The sequence below is a fragment of the Dama dama genome, chromosome 27 (genome assembly GCF_033118175.1).
Source record: "Dama dama isolate Ldn47 chromosome 27, ASM3311817v1, whole genome shotgun sequence".
NCBI classification, from domain to species: domain Eukaryota; kingdom Metazoa; phylum Chordata; class Mammalia; order Artiodactyla; family Cervidae; genus Dama; species Dama dama.
This window is the reverse complement of record NC_083707.1, coordinates 53,709,063-53,733,200: the sequence shown is the minus strand read 5'-3', so window position 1 is coordinate 53,733,200 and position 24,138 is coordinate 53,709,063. Positions and strand designations below refer to the sequence as shown.

Genomic DNA, 24,138 nt, shown 5'->3' with positions numbered 1-24,138 from the left:
TGCGGTGCGCATGCGTGATGCTCGGAAGAGGGCGGGGCGGAGAGAACGGGGGCCAGGTCGCGGTCGCCTCTGGGAAATGTAGTTTTTCCTTCCGGGTCTTGCGGGGTGCGGAGATTACTGGGCTACCTCAGCGTTGCTGACCCACACGCGCTACGTCCTCCCGACCTTGGTTTCGGCTCCGCGCGGCGGATCTCCACGGATGACAGGCTGAGCTCCCTTCGGCCAGTTTCCCGAGGCTTCCGTTTCAGTCTTTTGAGAGCTAGCCCCTCCATTCCAGTCCTCCCCACACGCTCGGCCTCCCTGCCGAAACCCGCTCCCAGTATAAAACAGCCACTCGGCCCGGGGGGCAGCTCCCCAGACCACATTCTTCCCTCCCTCCCTCTGCGCCTTCCCCTTCCCTTCCGTGAACCCGGCTCCCCTGGTCTCCCCACCAGCCCCCTCGCGTTCAAAGCAGACGCGGAATTGGAGGAGGGAGTTGGGCCCGCGATGCGACTTAACAAAGTCCTTGGGGACCTTGATTCCCAGCGAAGAATGGCAGTGACCCAGCACGGATTGGGGACCCACTCAGGCAGCCCAGAAAGAGGGAGATTATACAAACAGATGTAAAGAGCCACTTAACAACATATGGGAACCTGTCTACAAGGCTGGGACAGGATGTGAGGTGTGAAGAATCCAGTTTCAACCAAGTGGTGTTATCAGAAAAGATGCCATCTCAATATTGGTTTGTGTTTATTTTCCACCTGACCCTGTGGGTGAAGATATCCTTGATCATTATCCCATCTGAACATGTTCCTGCTCAACCAGTGTTACATCACCAGGTAATACTGTCCAACTGGAGCCTTGCCGTTGGCTCTTTTCATCTCGTCACTCTCTCTAGCCCACTAGGCTTAACCATCCCTTTTTTTTTTTTTCTTGGCAAAGGAAAAGGTCCAGAAGCTATAAAATTTAGTTGAGTGGTTCAGTTAAGCACATGTTTGTTGTGGCAGTAAGCAGTGCTAGTGATTTGAAAATGAATAAGATGAAGTCCTTGCAGAAAGTTTATATTCCAGTGATATGTTGCAAAAAATCTGCAATTTCATGATCCTTCAGTATCAAGTATGTTGTTGGCAGGAAATAAAGAACTGTGTTATATACACTGGGAGAAACCCAGGTCAGAGACCAACCAAGGATTGTTAGTGGCGTGAGCTTAAAAACTTGGACATTTTAATCCACATTTCACACTTAGTGTCATTTAAACCTGTCCTTTTAAAAGATAATTTCTTAAAGATTCTTTTCATAAACATTATCTTTATGTTCTTACTACCTTTTTCTTACATTGAGGAAACATATGTTTCTGAATGAGTACATAAAGTACAAATCAAAGACGCTGAAAAAATATTAAGGAAATTATCAAATATATTTTCTAATTCATGGATCAAAATAATTCTGCTTCCACTTTTGTTCTTTCACAGGTTAAAAGATATGGAGATATCCATGAGGATTTGGAGAAGAGTCCCAGTAGTTATTAAAATTCTGGATTAGATCTACTAGGAAAGGTAAAGAAACCAAGAGTCTCCTAAGAAGAAGGAATTATAACAGTTTACCAATGTTTTTCAAATATAGATGTCAATTAGGTGCCGTGCCTTGCCAAAGAACTAAGACAAGAGAAAAGTAGATTTATGATCCAACCTAAAGGCCTTTAGGTGAGAGCTGGAAGACATGTGCTGAGAATTAAACTTTGAGGTTTATTCAGGCAGCTCTTAGGAGAGTGTTTGTTTGTTTTTAGCTAGATTTAAATATGTCCATTTAAAGAAAAAGACTAACCTTTAATCACCAAGAAGGGCCTGACACTGTTTCAATCACTTCTGCATATATTAAATCACTTAATCCTCATAATAACCCCATGAGACAGGTATTACTATCCCCCGTCTGTAGAAACGAAAATTGAAGTCCAAAGGCTAAGCAGTTTACCCTAAATTATAAAGCTGGTGGTAAATGGCAAAGCCAAGATTTGAATCCAGTTCTGTGTTGTCATTCTTTCCACCACACCAACCAGCTTCCCTTAACTGAAAACTGGGTGATGGGCCAAAGGACCAATGAGACACCACCTTCCTGAGCTCATTCAGAGCAAAAACAGGATCATACTCAACTGCTTTTGCCACAGATACCACAATATTTAACCCTTAGCAAGAGTTCAGTACATCTGTTTGATCTGAATTGATATGAACTTGATCCTCTCTGAAGAGAATATTTAAGCAAAGACACTGATGAGGAGGAGTCAGTTGTGAACACACTGAGGGAGAACATCACAAGCACAGGGAACAGCAAGTACAAAGACCCTGAGGTAGGAAGTTGGTTGGTTGTATCTGAGGAACAACCAAGAAGCTCGACATAATTGGCACTAAGAGGGAGAGAAGGAAACAGGAAGAAGTTGACTTTGGAGAGGAAGCCAGGGTCAGGCCCTTCAGTGCCACTGACACTCACTTTAAAAGAGATAAAGCCCCACTAACCCCTGATCAACAGATTATGTTGCTTCACAGGGGAAAGGAAGCAAGACTGAGCTGTTAGAAATAATATGCGCCACATAAAGGGGTAAGATGTTTAAGTGCATTGTTTCATTTAATCCTCACATCAGTTCTACTGAGTTAGGTATTATCCCAGTTTTACAGTTTGGTAAAATGGGGAAAGAGAAATATTAAAGAACATGGTTTACAATTTGTCAGTGGCAGAGACAGGATTTGACTCCAGTCTCTGACTCCAAAGCTAAAGCCTACTCTTTGTAATATATCACATTTTCTTATTTCAAATACTGAATAAAAAAGAAGAGATGCGTGTATTCAAAACAGAATTATTGTTCATTGCTATGTGACAGATATTTAGAAATAGTGTTAAAGTGTAATACAGCATTTAAAAAAAAATCTTTGTATGATTGCATTCTCACCAGTCATTTGCTTTTAATACTTTGCATATTTGCAGGTAGATGGACTATAAGGCACTTGCCCAACAAACTGCTCAAGAAATTTTAGGTTACTATCAAGATACATCAGGCTGGAAAGTGGTTAAGAATTCAGTAAGAAAGCAAGTTATATATATTTCAAGAGTTTGTTTTTTAATGGAAACAAATCATTGCAAAGACATTTTTTTAATATTTTTTTTACAAACTAAAAAAAGTTTTTACTTTCATTTTTTTGTTTGTTTTTTAAATTTATTTCTTTCTGTATCTGACAGCTAATTTATTTGTGGATTTTTTATTCCTCTTTGAGAAAAAAATAACCGTTTCCAGCAAGGCTTCTAAAAAATTCCATGGAAATCTGTGAGTACAATTTCCTATTTATAATCATGGTTTTGAATTCAATGACATTGACGTATCTAGAATTCAGTGCTACTTCATTAGCTATAAGACATTATTGGATAGTGGACAGGAAATAGCAATTACTTATAAAATCACTTGATTGAAACATGGATGAATAAAAAGAATAATATGTACCATCTAATTTTCAAACCTGAAGACAGAAAAAAAAAATCACTTCTAGTGAATACTTCACAAAGCTAGGAAATTTCCACTTCAAGAACTAATTACTATAAAAATAGATTGGTATTTTCTTAGAGTATTTTGTGGTCTTTTCAACATTTTATCTTTCCATTAAGTGAACCACTTAAAGATAAAGTTTATTTCCCCAATATATTTCTCTTGCAAATGTATATAATTTTTTCTGTAAGTGCTTTTAAGGATATTGTGTGGTGTGTGTGTGTACACGTGCATGCACGTTTAGTTGCGCAGTTGTATCCGCCTCTTTGCATCCCTGTGAACTGTAACTCTCTAGGCTACTCTGTCCATGGAGTTTTCCTAGCAAGAATACTGAAGTGGGTTGCCATTTCCTCCTCCAGGGGATCTTCCCGACCCAGGGATTGAACTCATGTCTTCTGAGTCTCTTGCATTGGCAGGCAGATTCTTTTATAATTTTTTCTGTAAGCTGCCTTTAAGGATATTTTTTAGGAACCTGTTGTTTCAAATTCAAATACACTAAGGGAAATTGTGCAGATGTTTTTTAAACCATATTTTTAAGAGTTGTTCATTTATTGATCATGATATGTTATTTAGAAAACCAAGTTTGATTCAGTTTCTTTTTGGGGGGGTGGTTATTCAGTGACTCAGTCATGTCCAGGTCTTTCCAGCCCTGTGGACTGCAGCATGCCAAGCTTCCCAGTCCTTCACATCTCCCAGAGCTTGCTCAAACTCATATCCATTGAGTCACTGAGGCCATTCGACTATCTTACCTTCTGTCATCCCCTTCTCCTCCTCCCTTCAATCTTTCCCAGCATCAGGGTTTTTCTAATGAGTCAGTTCTTCCCATCAGGTGGCCAAAGTATTGCAGCCTCAGCTTCAGCATCAGTCCTTCCAATGAATATTCAGGGTTGATTTCCTCTAGAGTGGTATCATCTGCATATGTGAGGTTGTTGATATTTCTCCCAGCAATCTTGATTCGAGCTTGTGAGTCATCCAGCCCAGCATTTCATGTGATGTACTCTGCATAGAAGTTAAATAAGCAGGGTAACCATATACATACAGCCTTGCCGTATTCATCTTTCCCAACTTTGAACCAGTCCATCGTTCCATGTCCAGTTCTAACTGTTGCTTCTTGTCCTGCCTACAGATTTCTCAGGAGACAGGTAAGGGGATCTGGTATTCCCATCTCTTTAAGAATTTTCCACAGTTTGTTGTGATCCACACAGTCAAAGCCTTTAGCAGAAGTCAGTGAAGCAGAAATAGATGTTTGTGGAATTCCCTTGCTTTTTCTGTGTTTGCAGCAGATGTTGGCAATTTGATCTCTGGTTTTCCAAAACCCTGCATTTTCTAAATCCAGCTTGTAAATCTGAAGTTCTCAGTTCACATACTGTAGAAGTCTAGTTTGAGGGATTTTGAGCATTACCTTGCTAGCGTGTGAAATGAGTGCAGTTGTATGGTAGTTTGAATGTTCTTTGGCATTGCCTTTCTTTGGTATTGGAGTGAAAACTGACAGTTTAATTATAATACAGACAGGCCCATTTATTATATATTGTCTATGGCTGTTTCACTGCTGCACTAATAAAGTTGAATAATTGCAACATAGAACATGAAGCCTGCAAAGCCAAATAAATTATTTACCATCTGGCTCTTTACTGAAAAGTTTTCTGACCTCTGCTTATATCATATTACATTCTTAAATTAAGAATTAAGGCCACAAGATGCTGCACAACTGCACAAGCGTCTCGTCAGTTACTAGAGACTTATGCTAAATACAGCATGTAAATGTTTATGAGAAAGAGTTTAGAAAAATTCTAAATGAACGTAGTCCCTTTGAAAAGGTAATGATAGGGACTTCCCTGATGGTCCAGTGGTTAAGCATCCACCATCCTATACAGGGGACGTGGTTCAATCCCTGCTTGGGGAACTAAGATGCCACAAGCCATAGGGCAACTACCCCCACTCGCCGTGACTACTGAGCATGTGCAGCCTGGAGACCACAAGCCAGACCTAGAGAGAAGCCCGCACACAGCAACACAGAGCCCACCTGGGTGCTGCGACTAAGATACAGTGCAGCCAAATAATTAAAAAAAAAAAAAAAAAGACAACCATAGAAACAGTACTAACAAAATTTGTTGAAAAATAAATTTTCAAATGATTTATATTAATTATTGCAATGCATATTTAAATAAAACTGTTACTGGCTTCCCTGGTGGCTCAGTGGTAAAGAATCCCCTCCCAATGCAGGAGACACAAGCTTGATCCCTGGGTCAGGAAGATCCCCTGGAGAAGGGAATGGCAACCTGCTCCAGTATTCTTGCCTGGAGAATTCCATGGACAGAGGAGCCTGACTGGCTACAGTCCATGGGGTCACAAAAGAGTCAGACATGACTTAGCAACTAAGCAACAACTTACAATTGAATATTAGTATTTTAAATTGCTAATATTACCTTCAAATTTTCTTTATATTACTTGTTAAATGAGTGTGCTTTATACTGTGATACCATATTTTCAACTTAAGCTAAATTCAATGAAATTTTGAATTTTCTTTATTTTGGTAACCATAGATACCGTGTTGAAGGAATGATTCCAGAATCAACGTCTAAACTATCTGATTTCCTCTTCAAACCTGAAAACAGAGTCACATGGGACAAAGCATTGAAAATGTACACCATAGTACTAAAGATTGATTTGGTAATTTATTGTTTAATGTTGGACTTTTACTGTATTAATTCAGTTTTAGTTTTTATATCTTAGTATTTCAGTTTATTACATCTGTATTTTATATATTCAAATCAAGTTGAGATCTTTATAAAAAGCTTAAAACTTCTTTATTGAGAGTTCAGTTCCACTTAGCTTTATTCTATTTTTAGTGCATACCACATTCTGAATCTGCAGATGTGTGCCTTTGGTTATTGAGAGGACTGAACTCATGGATTTGCCTCCTCCATCAAGGGAAAAAAAGATTAAGCATGCCTTGTTGATGGAAGTCAGTAGATTTATCATAGTGATAACACACTAGATAACATTGTAGACACTGTGAAGAGCAAATAGCATATAACTTTTTAAAGGCATGTGTGAAATAACATTATAATGGTTGTGGTTTTAGAAACACTTTCAAATACAGTATCTCAGAGATGAACAGGAAGAATAAAAACAGAGAAAGGAAAACTACAGGTAACGGAATAGAAAGTTAAAGTCCTAGAGGTGAGAGAAGGGAAGACAGGATGCAAGAGGCGAATAGGGCTTAGAAGGGGAGAGCAGCAGGGTGAGGCGAGGGACGCTGAGAGCTTGGGAGGAGACAAAATGGATGAAACGAGAGAGACTGAGATGTGGCGGGAAGAGGGAGGAACGGAAGACGGGCCGGCCGAGGGACTCTGAACTCTGGGGCAGTACCGTGGCACTCCGTTACTTAGGAGGACTGCTAGACAGCAAGACAGTAAATTACACCTTAGTAGGCTGATTTTAAAAAGTGACTTCTATATTTTGGCTAATAATAATTTTATTAGAAGGAAATGGTAACGGTGAAGAATGTTGGTGGAATGCAAACTTTTATGATTTTTACAAACAATTGCATTTGTAAAATTACAGATGACTGAGTCCGGTTCTTCAAGTCTCCAAGCCCATTTCACACATCAAAACAAATGTCCCACATACCTGCCATCACTTTACCGTTTATTTAGAACTCTGTAGGTTAACTGTACCTCCTTCTATTAAACTGATTTTAAAATCTGGGATGAGGGTGAGGTTGTAGAAAAGCCTGGGAAGGTAAAGTAGTTTCATCTTGTAGAAAGGCTCTGGAGTTCTATCCACAGAGAACACATGTCTGTGACCCTCTTGGGATTTGAACTTGGTCTATCACAAATGAAAATGCAAACATTGGATTGTTTCATTCATAACTGTATAATACTTTCATTAGCATTTCAGATATTTCTGTTTTTGCTGCAAGTCAGCTATAGTAATGGAAAGTATAGTAGATTTGACATCAAAAGATTTGAAAACATATTCAGAGAAATTTCAGTTCAGTTCAGTTCAGTCGCTCAGTCATGTCCGACTCTTTGCAAACCCACGGACTGCAGCATACCAGGCCTCCCTGCCCATCACCAACTCCCGGAGTTTACTCAAACTCATGTCCACTGAGTCAGTGATGCCATCCAACCATCTCATCCTCTGTCGTCCCTTTCTCCTCCCGCCTTCAATCTTTCCCAGCATCAGGGTCATTTCAAATGAGTCAGTTCTTCACATCAGGTGGCCAGAAAAATTTAGATTTGCCCAAGGTCAATACGGACAGTGTATGGTAGAACCAGGACTTATACTGATCTCCTGATTCAGATTTGATGTCTTTTTCAGTATACTATAATATCTCTGAATCACATTACACAACGAGAAGAATTTTTCTGCCTTCCTATGAATGTTTGTAGCATTCATTTTGCAAGGGTGCATTTTAATTGACTCATTCATCCTATTGGTGAGGAAGGGATTCCTGCTCTAGGGTTATGGCGGTGGTCAAACAAACGCTTGACACCAGCACTTGGACAAATAAGATCAACGGCAGTTTATTAATCCTAATCACAGCCCAGGAAAGGAAGACTGTTAAGATTTTGTTCAGTTAACATTTGTTGGTGGGGCACAGGGTACCAGTGGTGAGCCAGGTTCAACAAATGACCACAAGAGAAACTGAAATCGAGAAGTTTATTACAGTCCTGGAGGAAGTGGACAGCACACGTCAAGGGCCCCGTGTGGGGAGGTCAAGGCAGGGTGCAGACAGAGGTGGACTCGCACCTTCATTAGGGTCTGTCGGTGGAGTGCTTTGGGGTTCCTAGGCTAAGGCCAGATTGATCATTTGGAACCAAACAGGACAGGATTTTGGGAAACTACACAGGGGGGTCTGATCTAAGGGGCTCACACGGGGAAGGCCCTGGGAAGTGTGGGAGGCTGCTGATCAGAAGGGCTGTTGGGGAAGTCATATCGGGAACTTACATTTGCTTATGACTCTGCGGGCTGTTATCTAAGCTGTGCTTAGGTGAGAGAGCTGGTGTTAGTTTAAGGCCACCGCAGGCTGCTTGGCCAAACAAAATGGATGCTGCGGCAGCAACACATGGAGTAGCTCCGCCAAGCTCTCTGGGACACACCGCGCCCCGCGTGTGACAGGGGAGCTGCACTCGGGAACAGAGTTAATAACCAGGGACTGTGCACACAGGCTTTGTAGTATCAGGAAGCTGAGGTGACCCCTGATTCTTGCAGGAGGATCTGATTGGTTGTTGGACTAATTCTACAGGGTAGCAGGGAACTGAAACCCACTACTCAGGTTTAAGTAGGAACTGTGTCTTATCCTGCTGATAAGGAGGGCTGTGGGACCAAGGGCTCTTATTTATGGGAACAAAGTGGAGAGAGGATCTTGCAGTTTGGCCATTCAAGACCCTCCCAATTTTAACAGATGTCAAAGCAGCACATATACTGGTCTTTAATTTTAGGCTTTACACCACAGGCTGTTAAGTCAATATATTATTCCGAATATATTACCTAGTCAGTGTGGAGTAGCAGACACACTATTGACCTGGAAATCTGGAAACCCAGGTTCTAGTTCTGTACATCTCTCTAGTTCTACATGTAACTTAATGTTAGGCTTCAATTTCTTCATCTAAAAATTCGAAGATTAGATAATATCAAGATTCTTTTCGAAATTTATTGTATTTCTAATTTATATTAACCCCTTGTTAGAGGTAGGATTTGCAAATATTTTCTCCCACTCGGTGGGTTGCCCTTTCATTTTGTTAATGGTTTCCTTTGCTATGCAGAGGCATTTTAGGTTACTATAGTCCCACTCTTTTATTTTTGTTTTTGTTGCCTTGCACTTAAAATTACACATCTAATATTTCTTTAACACTGAAAATGCAAGCTGATTTGGTGATAAATTCTTAAAACCTTAAAGCCCTGCTTTTTCCAAAAAGAGGCCAAACTTAGGCAGTAAAATTCTTTGGGGAGCAGTACAAAGAACAGATATTAAATCATTGTTGCAATCTTTATGATGTGATTTGTTTCAGGATACATTCATATGTCATACCATTACACAAAGCTTTGCCATGGGCTCAATTTCCCCCCGAGACTTTATCGACTTAGTCTCTTTGAAGCACTATGAAGGGAATACGGATGTTATCAGTGGTAAGTTGAAACATTTTGCCCACACTTGGGAATTACTATGAGTCATTAATAAATTATTTTTCTTTTAACTCACAGTTTGAAAGAATATTTTCAATTAATTATTCTTGTATTTACTTGGTGAGACCAATAAATACATGTGTAATGTAGGTAAGCCTGAAGTTTTTAACCTAATTCTGGAGGTGCCATTTACATCATAGTCAATCATTGTGGTGTCTCCTGGCCTTTTTGCAGCATGTACCTTGCAGCACTGAACATAGACAGATACTTTCAGGCTACATTACAAAACTACCAAGAAACAAAATGGATCTTTGGATATATACTTCTATATTTGAATATGTAGAATGGATATATCTAAAAACTGATAAAACTCTTGAAGAAAATTCTACTAGATAGCTCTTTTCATAAATGTGCTTACATTCTTTTAAAAACTAAAAGTTTTAACATACTCTTATCCATTGCTTGTTGCTCAGTCACTAAGTTGTGTCCAACTCTTCGCGATCCCATGGACTGTAGCCCGCCAGGCTCCTCTGTCCATGGGATTTCCCAGGAAGAATACTGGAGTGGGTCGCCATTTCCTTCTCCAGTCCTTATCCTACCCTCCACCCCTGGCCAAAAATGTATCACTCTATAAAATGCAAATGTGTAATGACTTCCTATTTGCATTATTCACTTAAAACACACCAGTTTACACCCCAGAGATCTTTGGACTCCTAGAACTCAAGATAATTTATGGTGAAGGGACTTTGGTAGGACAGTAGTAGCCTAGAGCCTTTTTTCTCCTCTGCAATTCAATTTAATCTCGCTATTCCTACCTGAATTCCCCTACTGTAACTACTTGGGGACAGGGACAGTTAACTGTTGTTAATTACTCTTTTCCGCTTGTAGGACCCTTTAAGTTTCAGAGTACAAGACCGAGTAACAGCTCTGCTAATAGCACTCAGGCACACAGTTAGCTCTGTTGACCGTATATACCACTGGGGACCGATGTTCATCACTTTCACATATTTGTCTCGTATATTTTCATACAGCTGTCATTAGGCATCTCATTTTCAAATGAGGGCACATAAAAATTTATTCACTGCCTATAACACAAAATACTGTCCATTTGAATCAGAGATCTCTTATTGATCTCTTATTGTCTATCTTGAAACCATTCTATTTGTGTCTCATTTTTGCTGGTCAGAGGGAAGGTCAAAAAGAAGTATAGAAGATAAAATCCATGAATAGTTATAATCAGTCATTCAGTGATCACTACTGAATTTGCTTTAAAGTGATTTTCTTTGAATGAGTTTTTGATGAACACTGATAGTTTTCTTCTTAATGTTTCCACTGTTGTTTAGCTTACTGTGTAGTTTGCTTTTAGTTAAATGTTTTGCATGCATTTTTCTCACCAGTGAGGAAACTGAAATTCACAGAAATCAAGTTACGTAGCTCATCAACAGCTCAAGTCTTTCTGATTTTCCAGAATCTGTGCTAACTACCTCACTGTGTGCCTCACAAAAGACCCATACTTGTTTGTGGAATATAACAAAATTTTAAAAAATAAAGACAAATATAATCTCCATATTTTAAACAGAGAAGAAATATGTTAATATCAATTCTGGCAGTACCATTTTGCCAACATAACTGGCTCTATTAAGATGATGGAACAGATTGTGAAAATGGGAAATGCATACAGCCACATTTGTCTCCTAACTAGAGCTTAATGTATTTCCTACTGAAATGATTATGTACATTAAAATCATATAGGAAAATTCTCTGATGAGCAGGATTCAGTTGCACAGACTAACGAAATACATGTTTTAAAATGTTTTTAGGAAGAGTATAATTATCATAAATGTGACGGTAATCAGATCTCCTCCCTTCTACCTTCACATGCAGTATTGAAGTTACACTGCATAATTCCTAAAACAAAATCTACTGATTTTTAACCATACATTGAAGTTAGCTACAGGGAATTGGCAGAAAAGAGCATTTAAACTACCTCTATTGACAGGCTAAATAACACATCAAATATTTTATTTAAAAAATGATAAACCAAAAAAATCTATCCTAGTAGATTAGTCTTTTTCTTTGTAATTTCTGCTTCTGATCTCAGAAAGTAAATAAATTATACTTTGAACAGTTCTTCTTGTATGTTAAAGGAAGCAGTATCTATAGAAGAACTAGCATTAAAAAGTTTGAGAGGACAGTAGTGATACTTTTTCATGCTAGTACTTGTAGCATGATACTTTTTCATTTTTGGCCTGTGTACACACTCAAGTGTGCAAACATACATAGCTATGTTAAAATTAATGTCAGTGTTAAATGCTATGTCATGTATTTTTTAAAATATGCTATTGGAAACTGAATTTTTCATCTTTGTGGCATAGGTTTCATTTTAATTTTTCTTTTGATCACTTAGTTACTAGTGTGGATTTTCCAGCATATCCTCCATCCTCAAGTTACATCCGAGGTTATAACCATGCTTGTGGCTATATATGTTTACCTGTGCAAGAGTAAGTCTTATTTCCATATATTTATTGTTTAACCATTTTTTAGTTCAGTTTGTAACTTGCTAACGAACTCACCAGAAATATTTTCTGGTATATCCTGTTGGGGGGAAAAATGCCCCTAAATACAATTTTTAAAATAACTTTTCAAATATTTTTCTTCTTAAGTATAATAAGAATAGACAATTCCCTATAAAGTATAATCTGTGGTTTCTGGCACCAGTCACATGTTCACAGACATCATCATGCCCTCCAGTTAACCTTAACCTGATGTTTTATGTTTCTCCATTAGTCACTTCTGTGAATTATTAAAGGATTTTTGCAAATGAAAAATAAAGTTCTCTAGAATTATAATAGTTAGCATTTATCAGCAATGAATCATGCTTTACTTTGAATATATTCTTTCCAATGGACTACTTACTGTGAACAGTTACCTGTAGAACAAGCCACCCAGTAGGTAAATTCTGAGAGGGAAGAGCTGGAGAAATTAGAGATGACTCTTTGCCCAAAGGTGGCCAGCCACTGGATAAGATGGTGACATCCAATACACATATTCTATAAATGCATATATATATATATATTAATTCAATATATATCATTCTACAACTTCCTTACATATTTGCTAAATGATTTTATATTAAATAAAAGACACTGGCACACAAAATGACATGTAAAACTTTATATTGGTCACATGTAAACCACTCAGTAGGAGAAAAATATGTATGTGAAGGAAGTCAAAATAAAATGACATTTAGACCCATATTCCTTAATATTTTCTACTGAATAAGAGAACTAAAAGAAATCCAAAAATATTTACATTGATGGACAGGATAATTGGTTCAGATGATGATGACAATGTCGTCTTTCTCCCCATCGGTCAATTTTCAATATATAGCCAAGACTGTATTCTCCACAGCAGGAAAGGATAAAACAAGGGAAAAATTATTACTCCGTATCAGGTAGGTGAATCAGCTGCTAGGGGGACTCTGGTTGGGAAGTTATACAACCTAAAGTGTGCTTCACAGGCAAAGTCCCCTTCTTGCATCTTGTCACCATTCCCTTTCCACTGCAAAAAAAAAAAAGAGAGAGAGAGAGAAACTCTAATTTAGATATTCTACCCAGAGTGGAAACTCTACCTAGCAACCTGCTGGAGAAGGGTACTGACAAAAAAGTGATTCTTCTGTACCTTTTCCTTCTGTGCAGCTCAAGTCCTGTAGTAAATTTATAAAACATATTATCTACAGTAAATGTACTCTCCAGGAAATCTTGGAAAAGCTTTGTTAAGTGTGTAAAGCCCTAGTAAATTCACATAGACATTTAAGGCCATACAAATTGCTAGTGAGTCCAGCCATTTGAGACAATGTAAAAATAGTCTAAACTCTGAATGGAAAAGGGTTTAAGAAAATAGATGCTCATATGGTTGGTTGGAGCAGTGGTCTTCAAACCCCTCTAAGAGAATTTTGTAAAACCGTATATTGCCTTGCACATTTTTAAGTTGATATTAAAATTTTGTATAGCATTATATCGAGGGTGAAATTTCCAGCATACTATAAATCTTGACACTTTAAAAAAATGTTTCTATCACCCTTCTAAGTGCATTCATCAGAACCTAAATACTGTAACAACTTGAAACCTACCACTACATTTTCAGTTTCAAAATACATATAACCTTTAACAGTCAGAAATATTATATCATTTTTTTTTATCCTTGATCTGATATTTTTACTCTTTTTCCCTTGCATAATTTTATCCAAATAAAATATATTTTATGCTTTGGGTTCTTTTATAAATCAGTGTTTATGCTTTAGGTTCTTTTATCAATCACTTTATTTTTCTATCATACCTCTATAGGAATAAGTACCTAATTTTTAAAATTTGTTTTAATTTCTGTGACCCTAAGTATCTAACCCTGAAGAAGCTGAACAGTCCTATGAAGACCTACAAGACCTTTTAGAACTAACACCCAAAAAAGATGTCCTTTTCATTCTAGGGAACTGGAATGCAAAAGTAGGAAGTCAAGAAACATGTGGAGTAACAGGCACATTTGGCCTTGGAGTACAGAATGAAGCAGGGCAAAGGCTAATAGAGTTTTGCCAAGAGAATGCACTGATCATAGCAAACACCATCTTCCAACAACTCAAGAGAAGACTCTACACATGGACATCACCAGATGGTCAACACCAAAATCAGATTGATTATATTCTTTGCAGCCAAAGATGGAGAAGCTTTATACAGGCAGCAAAAACAAGACTGGGAACTGACTGTGGCTCAGATCATGAACTCCTTATTGCCAAATTCAGACTTAAATTGAAGAAAGTGGGGAAAACCACTAGACCAGGCAGGTATGACCTAAATCAAATCCCTTATGATTATATAGTGGAAGTGAGAAATAGATTTAAGGGACTAGATCTGATAGAGTGCCTGAGGAACTATGGACAGAGGTTTGTGACATTGTACAGGAGACAGGGATCAAGACCATCCCCAAGAAAAAGAAATGCAAAAAAGCGAAATGGCTGGCTGAGGAGGCCTTACAAATAGCTGTGAGAAGAGAAGTGAAAAGCAAAGGAGAAAAGGAAAGATATTCCCATTTGAATGCAGAATTCCAAAGAATAGCCAGGAGAGATAAGAAAGCCTTCCTCAGCGATCAATGCAAAGAAATAGAGGAAAACAATAGAATGGGAAAGACTAGAGATCTCTTCAAGAAAATTAAAGATACCAAGGGAACATTTCATGCCAAGATCGGCTCAATAAAGGACAGAAATGGTAGGGACCTAACAGAAGCAGAAGATATTAAGAAGAGGTGGCAAGAATACACAGAAGAACTGTACAAAAAAGATCTTCATGACCCAGATAATCATGATGGTGTGATCACTCACCTAGAGCCAGACATCCTGGCATGTGAAGTCAAGTGGGCCTTAGGAAGCATCACTATGAACAAAGCGAGGGGAGGTGATGGAATTCCAGATGAGCTATTTCAAATCCTAAAAGATGATGCTGTGAAAATGCTGCACTCAATATGCCAGCAAATTTGGAAAACTCAGCAGTGGCCACAGGACTGGAAAAGGTCAGTTTTCATTCCAACCCCAAAGAAAGGCAATGCCAAAGAATGCTCAAACTACCACACAATTGCACTCACCTCACACGCTAGTAAAGTAATCCTTGAAATTCTCCAAGCCAGGTTTCAGCAATACGTGAACCATGAACTTTCAGATGTTCAAGCTGGTTTTAGAAGAGGCAGACAAACCAGAGATCAAATTGCCAACATCCACTGGATGATTGAAAAAGCAAGAGAGTTCCAGAAAAACGTCTGTTTCTGCTTTATTGACTATGCCAAAGCCTTTGACTGTGTGGATCACAACAAACTGTGGAAAATTCTGAAAGAGATGGGAATAGCAGACCACCTGACCTGCCTCTTGAGAAACCTGTATGCAGGTCAGGAAGCAACAGTTAGAACTGGACACGGACCAACAGACTGGTTCCAAATAGGAAAAGGAGTACGTCAAGGCTGTATATTGTCACCCAGCTTATTTAACTTATATGCAGAGTACATCATGAGAAACGCTGGGCTGGAAGAAGCACAAGCTGGAATCAAGATTGCCAGAAGAAATATCAATAACCTCAGATATGCAGATGACACCACCCTTATGGCAGAAAGTGAAGAAGCACTAAAGAACCTCTTGATGAAAGTGAAAGAGGAGAGTGAAAAAATTGGCTTAAAGCTCAACATTAGGAAAACTAAGATCATGGCATCCGGCCCCATCACTTTATGGCAAATAGATGGGGAAACAGTGGCTGACTTTATTTTTTGGGGCTCCCAAATCACTGCAGAAGGTGATTGCAGCCATGAAATTAAAAGACGCTTATTCCTTGGAAGAAAAGTTAGGACCAACCTAGACAGCATATTAAAAAGCAGAGACATTACTTTGTCAACAAAGGTCCTGTCTAGTCAAGGCTATGGTTTTTCCAGGGTCATGTATGGATGTGAGAGTTGGACTATAAAGAAAGCTGAGCGCCAAAGAATTGATGCTTTTGAACTGTGGTGTTGGAGAAGACTCTTGAGAGTCCCTTGGACAACAAGGAGGTCCAACCAGTCCATCCTAAAGGACATCAGTCCTGGGTGTTCATTGGAAGGACTGATGTTGAAGCTGAAACTCCAATACTTTGGCCACCTGATGCGAAGAACTGACTCATTGGAAAAGACCCTGATGCTGGGAAAGATTGAGGGCGGGAGGAGAAGGGGACGACAGAGGATGAGATGGTTGGATGGTATCACCGACTCGATGGACATGAATTTGGGTAAACTCTGGGAGTTGGTGATGGACAGGGAGGCCTGGCGTGCTACAGTTCATGGGGTCACAAAGACTCGGACACTGGGTGACTCAACTGAAGTATCTAAATGTTAAAATAAGTTTATTTGTACTGGTTTAAATTGTTGTTATTATCCATTGATCAAAATAAAAATGTATTACATAATTGTTAAATGTAAAAGCAAATTGTTAGTCAGACACTGTTACAATTTACAGATACCAAATGTCAACTATTTGATCCTCACAAGAACCCCATAAAGTAGTCGTCTTACTATCCCCATTTTGCAGAAAAGAAAATGGAAACCCAGAGAAATTAAGTAACTTTCTCAAGGTCTCACATAGGTAACAGCAAAGCTCAGCTTCAAACTATGCATTCTGGTTCGAGAGTCATCATGCTTCTGTCAGTTACACTCACTTACTGTAAAAAACATGGGACAAAAGGCCCATTGTAGATATCCTGTCAGATAGAATGACCTCAAGTATACTTATGCTTTGCATTTTTATGAACGTAAGTGTAAGAAACTTTGTTCACATGAACAGGTAGGTTGAAATGGAGAGTAGAACTCTAGTACCATCACACAATCCCTTGACATTCTTCTGAGTGATATTCCATGTTATGTAGTGACCTATAATCAGAAATTGTTTTTAATGACTTATCAGCTGACAACTCAATTAGATCCTTAAGTTTTATTGAAAGCAAAGAATTGACTCAGTAAGGTTTTATTACCGTCATCCATCATTCACTTTCTTAACTCACTTCCAATTGATTGAATTCTTCCTTTAGCAATTCATGTTTATATGCCAGGGTAAAGCACCTTAGTACCATTCAGTCTTAGGTGGGGGAGATGACAGACATCCCTTGATTCTATAAAGCAGGAGGTTCTATTAAGAAGGCTGGTGTGATCAGGCTGGTAGGACAAAAGCTGGCATGTCCATCAGAGATATATTCTCAGATCAGTTTTAAGGAGAAGGTACATGGAAGTACATGAAACTGTATTCCCTTATATGTTATTCAGCCTCTCATACCCCTTGGCAAGTCTTCATATCCTCTAATTTGAAATTCACTGGGTTTGAACATAAAATACTACAGTCGTCTTGGAAGATAGTTTGGAGATAACATTTCAAAATGTTAAATACACAAAAACATTGACCTGGAAACTCAATATAAATATTTCTCGAGGTGCAAATGAGTATATTACAAGGTGTTTTATTGCAGCTTGATTTATCGTGGCAACAAGTAAGAAATAATTCCATGATAGTCAATAGAGGACTGGTTAATCTAATATGAAATACCATATGCAATCATTAAAAACAATAAGCTGATCTGTATAGACACAGCGGTGCATGGTATCATACTAAGAGGAGAATGAAATTAGTTCCAGAAAAATAAATATGTCTCATTTTTGCAAAAGTAAGAATGTACATGTGCATATATATAGGGTACATAAACATATATGTACACACATGTTATCTTTGTATATCCATAGATGATCATCTGAAAAGATACAGTCAACGCTATAAATAGTGACTGTCTCTGGGGAGCAGAATGAAGGGAAATTATGAAAATGCTTTACTGTTTAAATTTTCATAAGCATACATTACTTTTATAATTTTAAGAAGCCGATAAAATGACAAGAAAGAAATGATAACTAAAACTGAGGACTTTAAGATATAGTCTGACTACTTAATATTTTTATGTAAAATAATTTTGAGTGTGCAAATCATTCCACATGTTTTCTCCTTCCTTCAGTCACTATTTCCCCTGTCATAAGCACTGTGTTGGCAATCAATGGTGAATAAAAATCCTGCTCCTTATAAACTTGTAAATTCAATAGATAAAAATTCTTTATATTTTTTAACTCTTCCTTTGTTTACAGGAATCCAGCATATTCCAAACTAGTGATGTTTGTTCAGACAGAAATGAGAGGAAAATTAGCCCCATCGATAATTGAAGCAACCATGCCTTCCAATTTAGTAAGCTTCATGCTCAATGTAAAAGATGGAATAAAGACACAAAAAATTCCATCAAGACATGGATATCATCATAATGGGCATTCATCATTCCTAAAGAAGAAATGAGGCCATTTAAAAATCATGTGTGGCAATTACAGCCTTTTGCTTCTAAGTCAATATGCATAAATACTGTGACACTCTTCTAAACAGTATTCTTGAACAAATTACTGAAGGTACTTCGTGAAAATAAGACCACACAGTTGTACAAGAGAACAGCATTAGTTTTTAATCTCATATAAGAATAATGTTAAATAACATTATTTAATTTAAATAACATTAAATAATGTACTTTTATTTAATTTAAATAACATTAAATAATGTACTTTTATCTTTTGCTTTTTCCCCTGTAAAATTCTCTGCAAAAAAGCATCAATAAGAAAGCATATACAATCAGAAGTCAGCATTAATTAAAGATTAAAATATATTTTAAATTGTTTTTCTTTTATTTCTTAAATTGGTAACTGTAGGAAACATGAACCTAAAAATTGAAAAGAAGTCCGCTATAATGTTTGACAGTTGATGTCCGGAATCTGCAGGCTTCCCTGATGAATCAGTGGTAAAGAATCCGCCTACCAATACAGGAGAGGAGGGTTTGATCCCTGGGTCAGGTAGATCCCCTGGCGGATTGCATGGCAACCCACTCCAGTTTTCTTGCCTGGGAAATCCTATGGACAGAAGAGCCGGGCGGGCTGCTGTCTATGGGGTCACAAAAATCTCCTACACGTCTTAGTGACCAAACAACAACAATCTGGCATCAGGAGCTGAATCATGAATCAATTTCTGGTCTGGCTAGAATGTAGTAGCCCATTCCTCCCAAGTCTTTCCTCCTAAAACTAGAAGACCCTGCACTCACCAGGCAAGCATAGGAAGACTCCAGCTTAGACGGAACGAAGGCGGCAAACTAGTCAAGGACCTGGGCACCTGAGGGGTGTCCTAGCAGAGAGTTCTCTGGGTTCCCTTATCACCATATGTATATTTGAGATGGGGCGCTGCAGAAGCTGCAACCTGGCATTGCTGAACAGCAGGTAAAAATCAGAAGAGGTGGGGGAGGCTTTAGGAAAGAGCCTGCTCCCCTGCTCCATTAGGAGTGCACACACAGAAGGCTGACCCACAGAACTGAAGCCAAACACCAACCTAAAAACTGCAGCCGCCCCTCCTGGCATCTGCAAGGTTGAGCAGGAGCTCCCCGTCCACCTTCACCGGCAGAGGCAGCTACGGAGCCTTGGTATCCCGGCCGGGGCGGTGGCAGTGGGAGCCAGTGGCGAAAGGAGCTTCCAGCCCCGCCTGGCAGCACCATGAATTAACCAGCTAGTTCCAAGAAGCGCTGCTCACCAGTCAGCCTCCGGCGTCACCGCAGCCCAGAAAATGCCGAGCCGCCCGCCCCACCCAGCTCTGATGGCCTCCCCTCTGTGGTGAGTTGAGTGGTGACCCCAAAAGGTATGTCCTTGTCAAATCCCTGGGGCCCTGTGACCTTATTTGGAAAAAGGATCTCGGCAGATGTAATTAAGAACCTCAGAATGAGGTCACCCTGGATCATCTGGGTGGGCTCTCCATCCAACCCCAAGTGCGCCGGAGGAAATGCACGTGGGAGAGCCGTGGAGAAGAGGCGGCCGTGTGAAGACAGGGGCAGGGATGATGTGCTGCGACCTCAAGCCGAGGGACCCCGGGAGCTGCCAGAGGCTGAGAGGGAAACAAGGACTCTCCCCTAGAGCCTTCAGCCTGAGCGTGACCCTGCGGATGCCTGGATTTCAGACTTCCGGCCTCCAGAATGGAGAATAAATTTCTGTTCCTCCAAGCCACCAAATTTGTGGTCATCTGCATCACTTAAGGAAACCGGTGCACCCCGGCTGCAGTCAGCAGGGCTCAGCGGGAATCTGGGCCTCCGCTCCTAGATGGCATCGGGGAGGGGAAACCAGATGTGGGACATGAGGACGGTCAGCACTGCATGTCCCCTTCCTGCCCTGGTGTGCTCGGGACCAAGTGCAGAGCTGAGCTTGTATTTTCGATTGGAGGCAACAATTAATGCAAATCAGGGCCCATTCCTGCCCCCTCACAGCTCGGTCAGTGTCTCCGTTCAGCAGGATGGTGAGAGCTGGGCCGGGTGGAAAGCTGAGTGCACACTCCCACCAGCCCTCCGTGACACGGCAACTAGGAGACTGCCTGCTGAGACAGAAGCTTCAGTCGGGTCCACAGTCCTTCGGAAAGCAAGACCAGAGTGGGTAAAAAGAGGTGAAAATGTCAAATGTCATTAATGTATCCTCAGGAGTACATTAAAGCACATTCGATGGTTGTGCGTGCATACTCAGTCGTGTCCAACTCTTTGTGACCCCAGGGACTGAAGCCCGCCAGTTTCCTCTGTCCATGAGATTTTTCAGGCAAAAATACCATAGCGGGTTGTCATTTCCTTCTCCGAGGGATCCAACCTGTGTCTCCTGCGTCTCCTGCATTGGCAGGTGGATTCTTTACCACTGCGCCACCTGGGAGGCCCCCATCTGATAGTCAGCAAAGGTGGGAAAGCAACTCAGGGCAGGAAGAACCACCTTTCAGCAAATGGTGTTGGAGTAACTGACATCCAAAGACCTAACCTTGCACTTTATACAAAAATTAACATGGAACAGGGGCTTAAATGTAAAACATTAAATTATAAAACTTGGGAGAAAAATCTTCACAACCTACAGCTAGGCAGAGTTCTTACACTGGATACCACAAGTATGATTCATGTACGGAAAAGTAATAAATTAATCATCAAAAGTTTTGCTCTAAGAAAGGCCTTATGAAGTATTATGAAAGCTGTCATCTGTAGTAACAAAAATCCCATATAACACAAGTTTGAAGGTAATACTGTCATCCAAATAATATGAAAAATAAAAATCTAACAATTCTAAACTGATTTTTAAATCTTTTAAATAATCTAATCATGCAACTCTAATAATCTCAGATACTCAGACATTACTGGAATTACCAAAATAAAATGTTTATATTGAATCAAAGAAATGCTTATTCCCTATGCACCTTCATAGCTTGGACCTTATCTAACCATGATGCTGGACATGTAATGTTAATGAACCAGACAGTGCAACATGATTATATCAGTTAAGAAAATATTTGGCTGGAAAAAGAAATAAGGGACCTTCAGAGAACACACTGCTGAGAAGCTTACTGCTCTCATACAGAAGTCTATGATAACTGAGACAGGGGAGGCTCTTTACACCAATTCTGCTTTGCTGACAGCTCCTTTCTGTCCCAGTGTTCCGAGCAGGACAAAGAGGGGTAAAAGCAAAAAGACATTTTATTTGATTTCACCCTGTTACATGTAGCTTTTTTGGAAACCCCCTCATTCAGTCAAAGATGCTCACATCTCATTAGCCAAGAGTGGAACACATGGCCATGCTTGGTATTTAAAGGTATTCCAGCACCTGTGGTAGAAAAATACCTGTGGTATTCCCCACCTGTGGGGTGGGGGTGGGGGTTCCACTGGAGTGCAGAAATAAAATAGTACAACTTCTATTTATATTCTTTTAAAAAAAAAAAAAATAAACCGCTAATACACACTGTGTACATTGACTCCAGCATCACACCTCGCCATTTATGAAGGAGTCCTGAGACACACACATCATACACGACACTCTGAGCAGTAAGAGTAAGTTCCACAATGTGGAAGTTCTGAAAGTGACCGCTGGCTTTCAGTATATTTTGAAAAACTGGGTTTTCTATGGGTACGTTTAAATGGATAGTTTTAATGAAAATAAAATCCTGGGAAAATGGAGAAACGACTTTAAAAGATTTCTATAAAGAAACTAAGGACTGAAAATGCAAATACTGAAAACAAAAACAATACAGCAGAGCTGACATTTCACTATCGTGAGATCTCTGCAACACTAGGAAGTAAATAATAACAATATATATGTTAATCTCACAAGCTAGAAAAATTACCAAGATTCTTTGAAATATAAAATTACACCCACTATCAACGAAAATGAGTTTCATCCTAGCTGTCTTTCATGTCTTGAGATACTTCACAAAATAAATTTATAATTTTAAATTCTATAAAAATATAAGTACATTGAATTAAATATACATTTTGATCAAATAGATAGTATTAAAATCAGTATCTGTCCAAATCAAGGTCCTTCCTATTATCACCATCATAGGATGAACTGGGATAGAGAGATAAATCTGAAGTTTTATCAAAAGATATTTATTATAATTTTGCTTAAATTTTTCAGAAATCTACATTTTAAAGTTTGACAGGGTACAGGAAAAAATAATTTGTTTTGTCAGCTTCTGGACGATACCTGCAGATACTATATTATACACCTTCTCTACACAGGTTCAAGTGGCACATATAATGATATTACTAACTTCTTTGGACATAAAATCTGGGAGTTTCTTAGGGTTTATAGCTTTGACAAATATCAAAAATCCGTTTTAAAAAATGGCAGTCTATAATAATCATTTTAATAAGTTGCTTTCAACTTTATCCTTCACTTGAAGGTTGTTTTGGGATTTAATTGAATAAGTTGTTTTCCAATGCCACTTTTTTTCACTAATGCTTTCTTCACATACTTATCTTTTTCATAAATTAAGGTGACTTCTGTACACTACTGTAGATTATCATGTATCAAGTGCAACAATAATGATGTATAACAGACAATCACAACGCCTCAGAGGCATACAATTAACATTATTTATCCCATGTCTCGCATTGGCTGTGGGTCATCCGAGAAAGGATGGCCTGGGCTGGAACAACTGGAATGAGGTCACTCTCCTTCCTCCAGTGAGGATGGAGCTGTTCTCACAACGAAGGCAAAGGAGCAAGGAAGGAAGTGGAAAAAACCTCAAGTGCTTTTTCAAGCCTAACATCCCATTGGCAAAGCATGTCACTTGGCAAAACTCATAATCCATAAGCAAGGAAATAAAACCTGCCTTTTAGTGAAACTGTAAAGTCACACAGTAAAGGAGCATGAATACAAGAGGTGTGGAAGTGAGACTGTTAATCTTGATGTCTGACCCATGCTCACACCTCACTTTGCCACCTTGTTAACCAGGGTGGCTGGAGAGTAAGATGGCAAGTTTTCCACTTTAGAGTTCTGGTTCTCTGTATTTCTGCTTGCAACCTAACCATCTCTCCTCTCTCTAAAGCTCAACTCTTTCTTGCATGTAGTACTTTAACCCATATAACTGAAAGCCACCAGGTGGCGCTTTAGACATTTTGCCTGGAGATAACCTTACATTAGGTAACCTTTCACTAGGTATGTTTTCCAAGATACCATACACAGCTGTTTTATCAAATGTTTCGTAAAAGCTTTTTAATAAAGAAACTTCTGCATCACTCTTCCAGCCTCAGCTAACAGTTTTCTCAACTCCCTACTGAAGCCAAAAGCACATTTTCAGGGCTTTGTTGGTTGGTGACAGCTCCCCATTTCTTGAATTTTGTAGTAGTTACCTATTAACAAAATAATGCCACAAAACAAATAACCAACACATTTTTTGTTGACTCAGAAAGAATGTTTACCATAAAGTTATCAAGTATTTGCACTACCTCAACATTCATATTAACTGTCAATATCTTTCCCTACTCAATAACTGAAAATTGTTGTCACCAATATATAGCTTTCATAACTATTGATTAGTGCAACATTTACTTTGCAATAATTACAAATGCATACTTTGACTAATG

At 39.1% G+C, this 24,138-nt stretch overlaps 1 protein-coding gene across 3 annotated transcripts; it reads left to right on the top strand.

Moving 5' to 3' along the window:
- Positions 1-9: 9 nt before the first annotated feature.
- On the top strand, positions 10-18,670 carry STARD6 (StAR related lipid transfer domain containing 6). 3 transcript variants are annotated; one of them, XM_061130785.1, is made up of 8 exons: positions 10-818; positions 1,452-1,535; positions 2,956-3,053; positions 3,214-3,292; positions 6,052-6,178; positions 9,529-9,646; positions 12,051-12,144; positions 18,323-18,670. In XM_061130785.1, exons 3-8 carry the CDS (start codon positions 2,960-2,962, stop codon positions 18,522-18,524), a joined length of 714 nt encoding a protein of 237 aa, XP_060986768.1. In that variant the 5' UTR covers positions 10-818; positions 1,452-1,535; positions 2,956-2,959; the 3' UTR covers positions 18,525-18,670. The 3 variants fall into 3 exon arrangements, with proteins under 3 accessions (XP_060986768.1, XP_060986766.1, XP_060986767.1); XM_061130783.1 differs by lacking the exons at positions 10-818; positions 1,452-1,535; positions 2,956-3,053; ... (2 more) ...; positions 12,051-12,144; positions 18,323-18,670 and adding an exon at positions 14,129-16,567 and having other exon boundaries at positions 9,528-9,646; XM_061130784.1 differs by lacking the exons at positions 10-818; positions 1,452-1,535; positions 2,956-3,053; ... (2 more) ...; positions 9,529-9,646; positions 18,323-18,670 and adding an exon at positions 14,129-16,567 and having other exon boundaries at positions 12,080-12,144.
- Positions 18,671-24,138: the final 5,468 nt, after the last annotated feature.

Coding starts and splice junctions, on each gene's coding strand:
- STARD6 (XM_061130783.1), top strand. CDS start 14,814: ATGGGAAAGACTAGAGATCTCTTCAAGAAAATTAAAGATACCAAGGGA.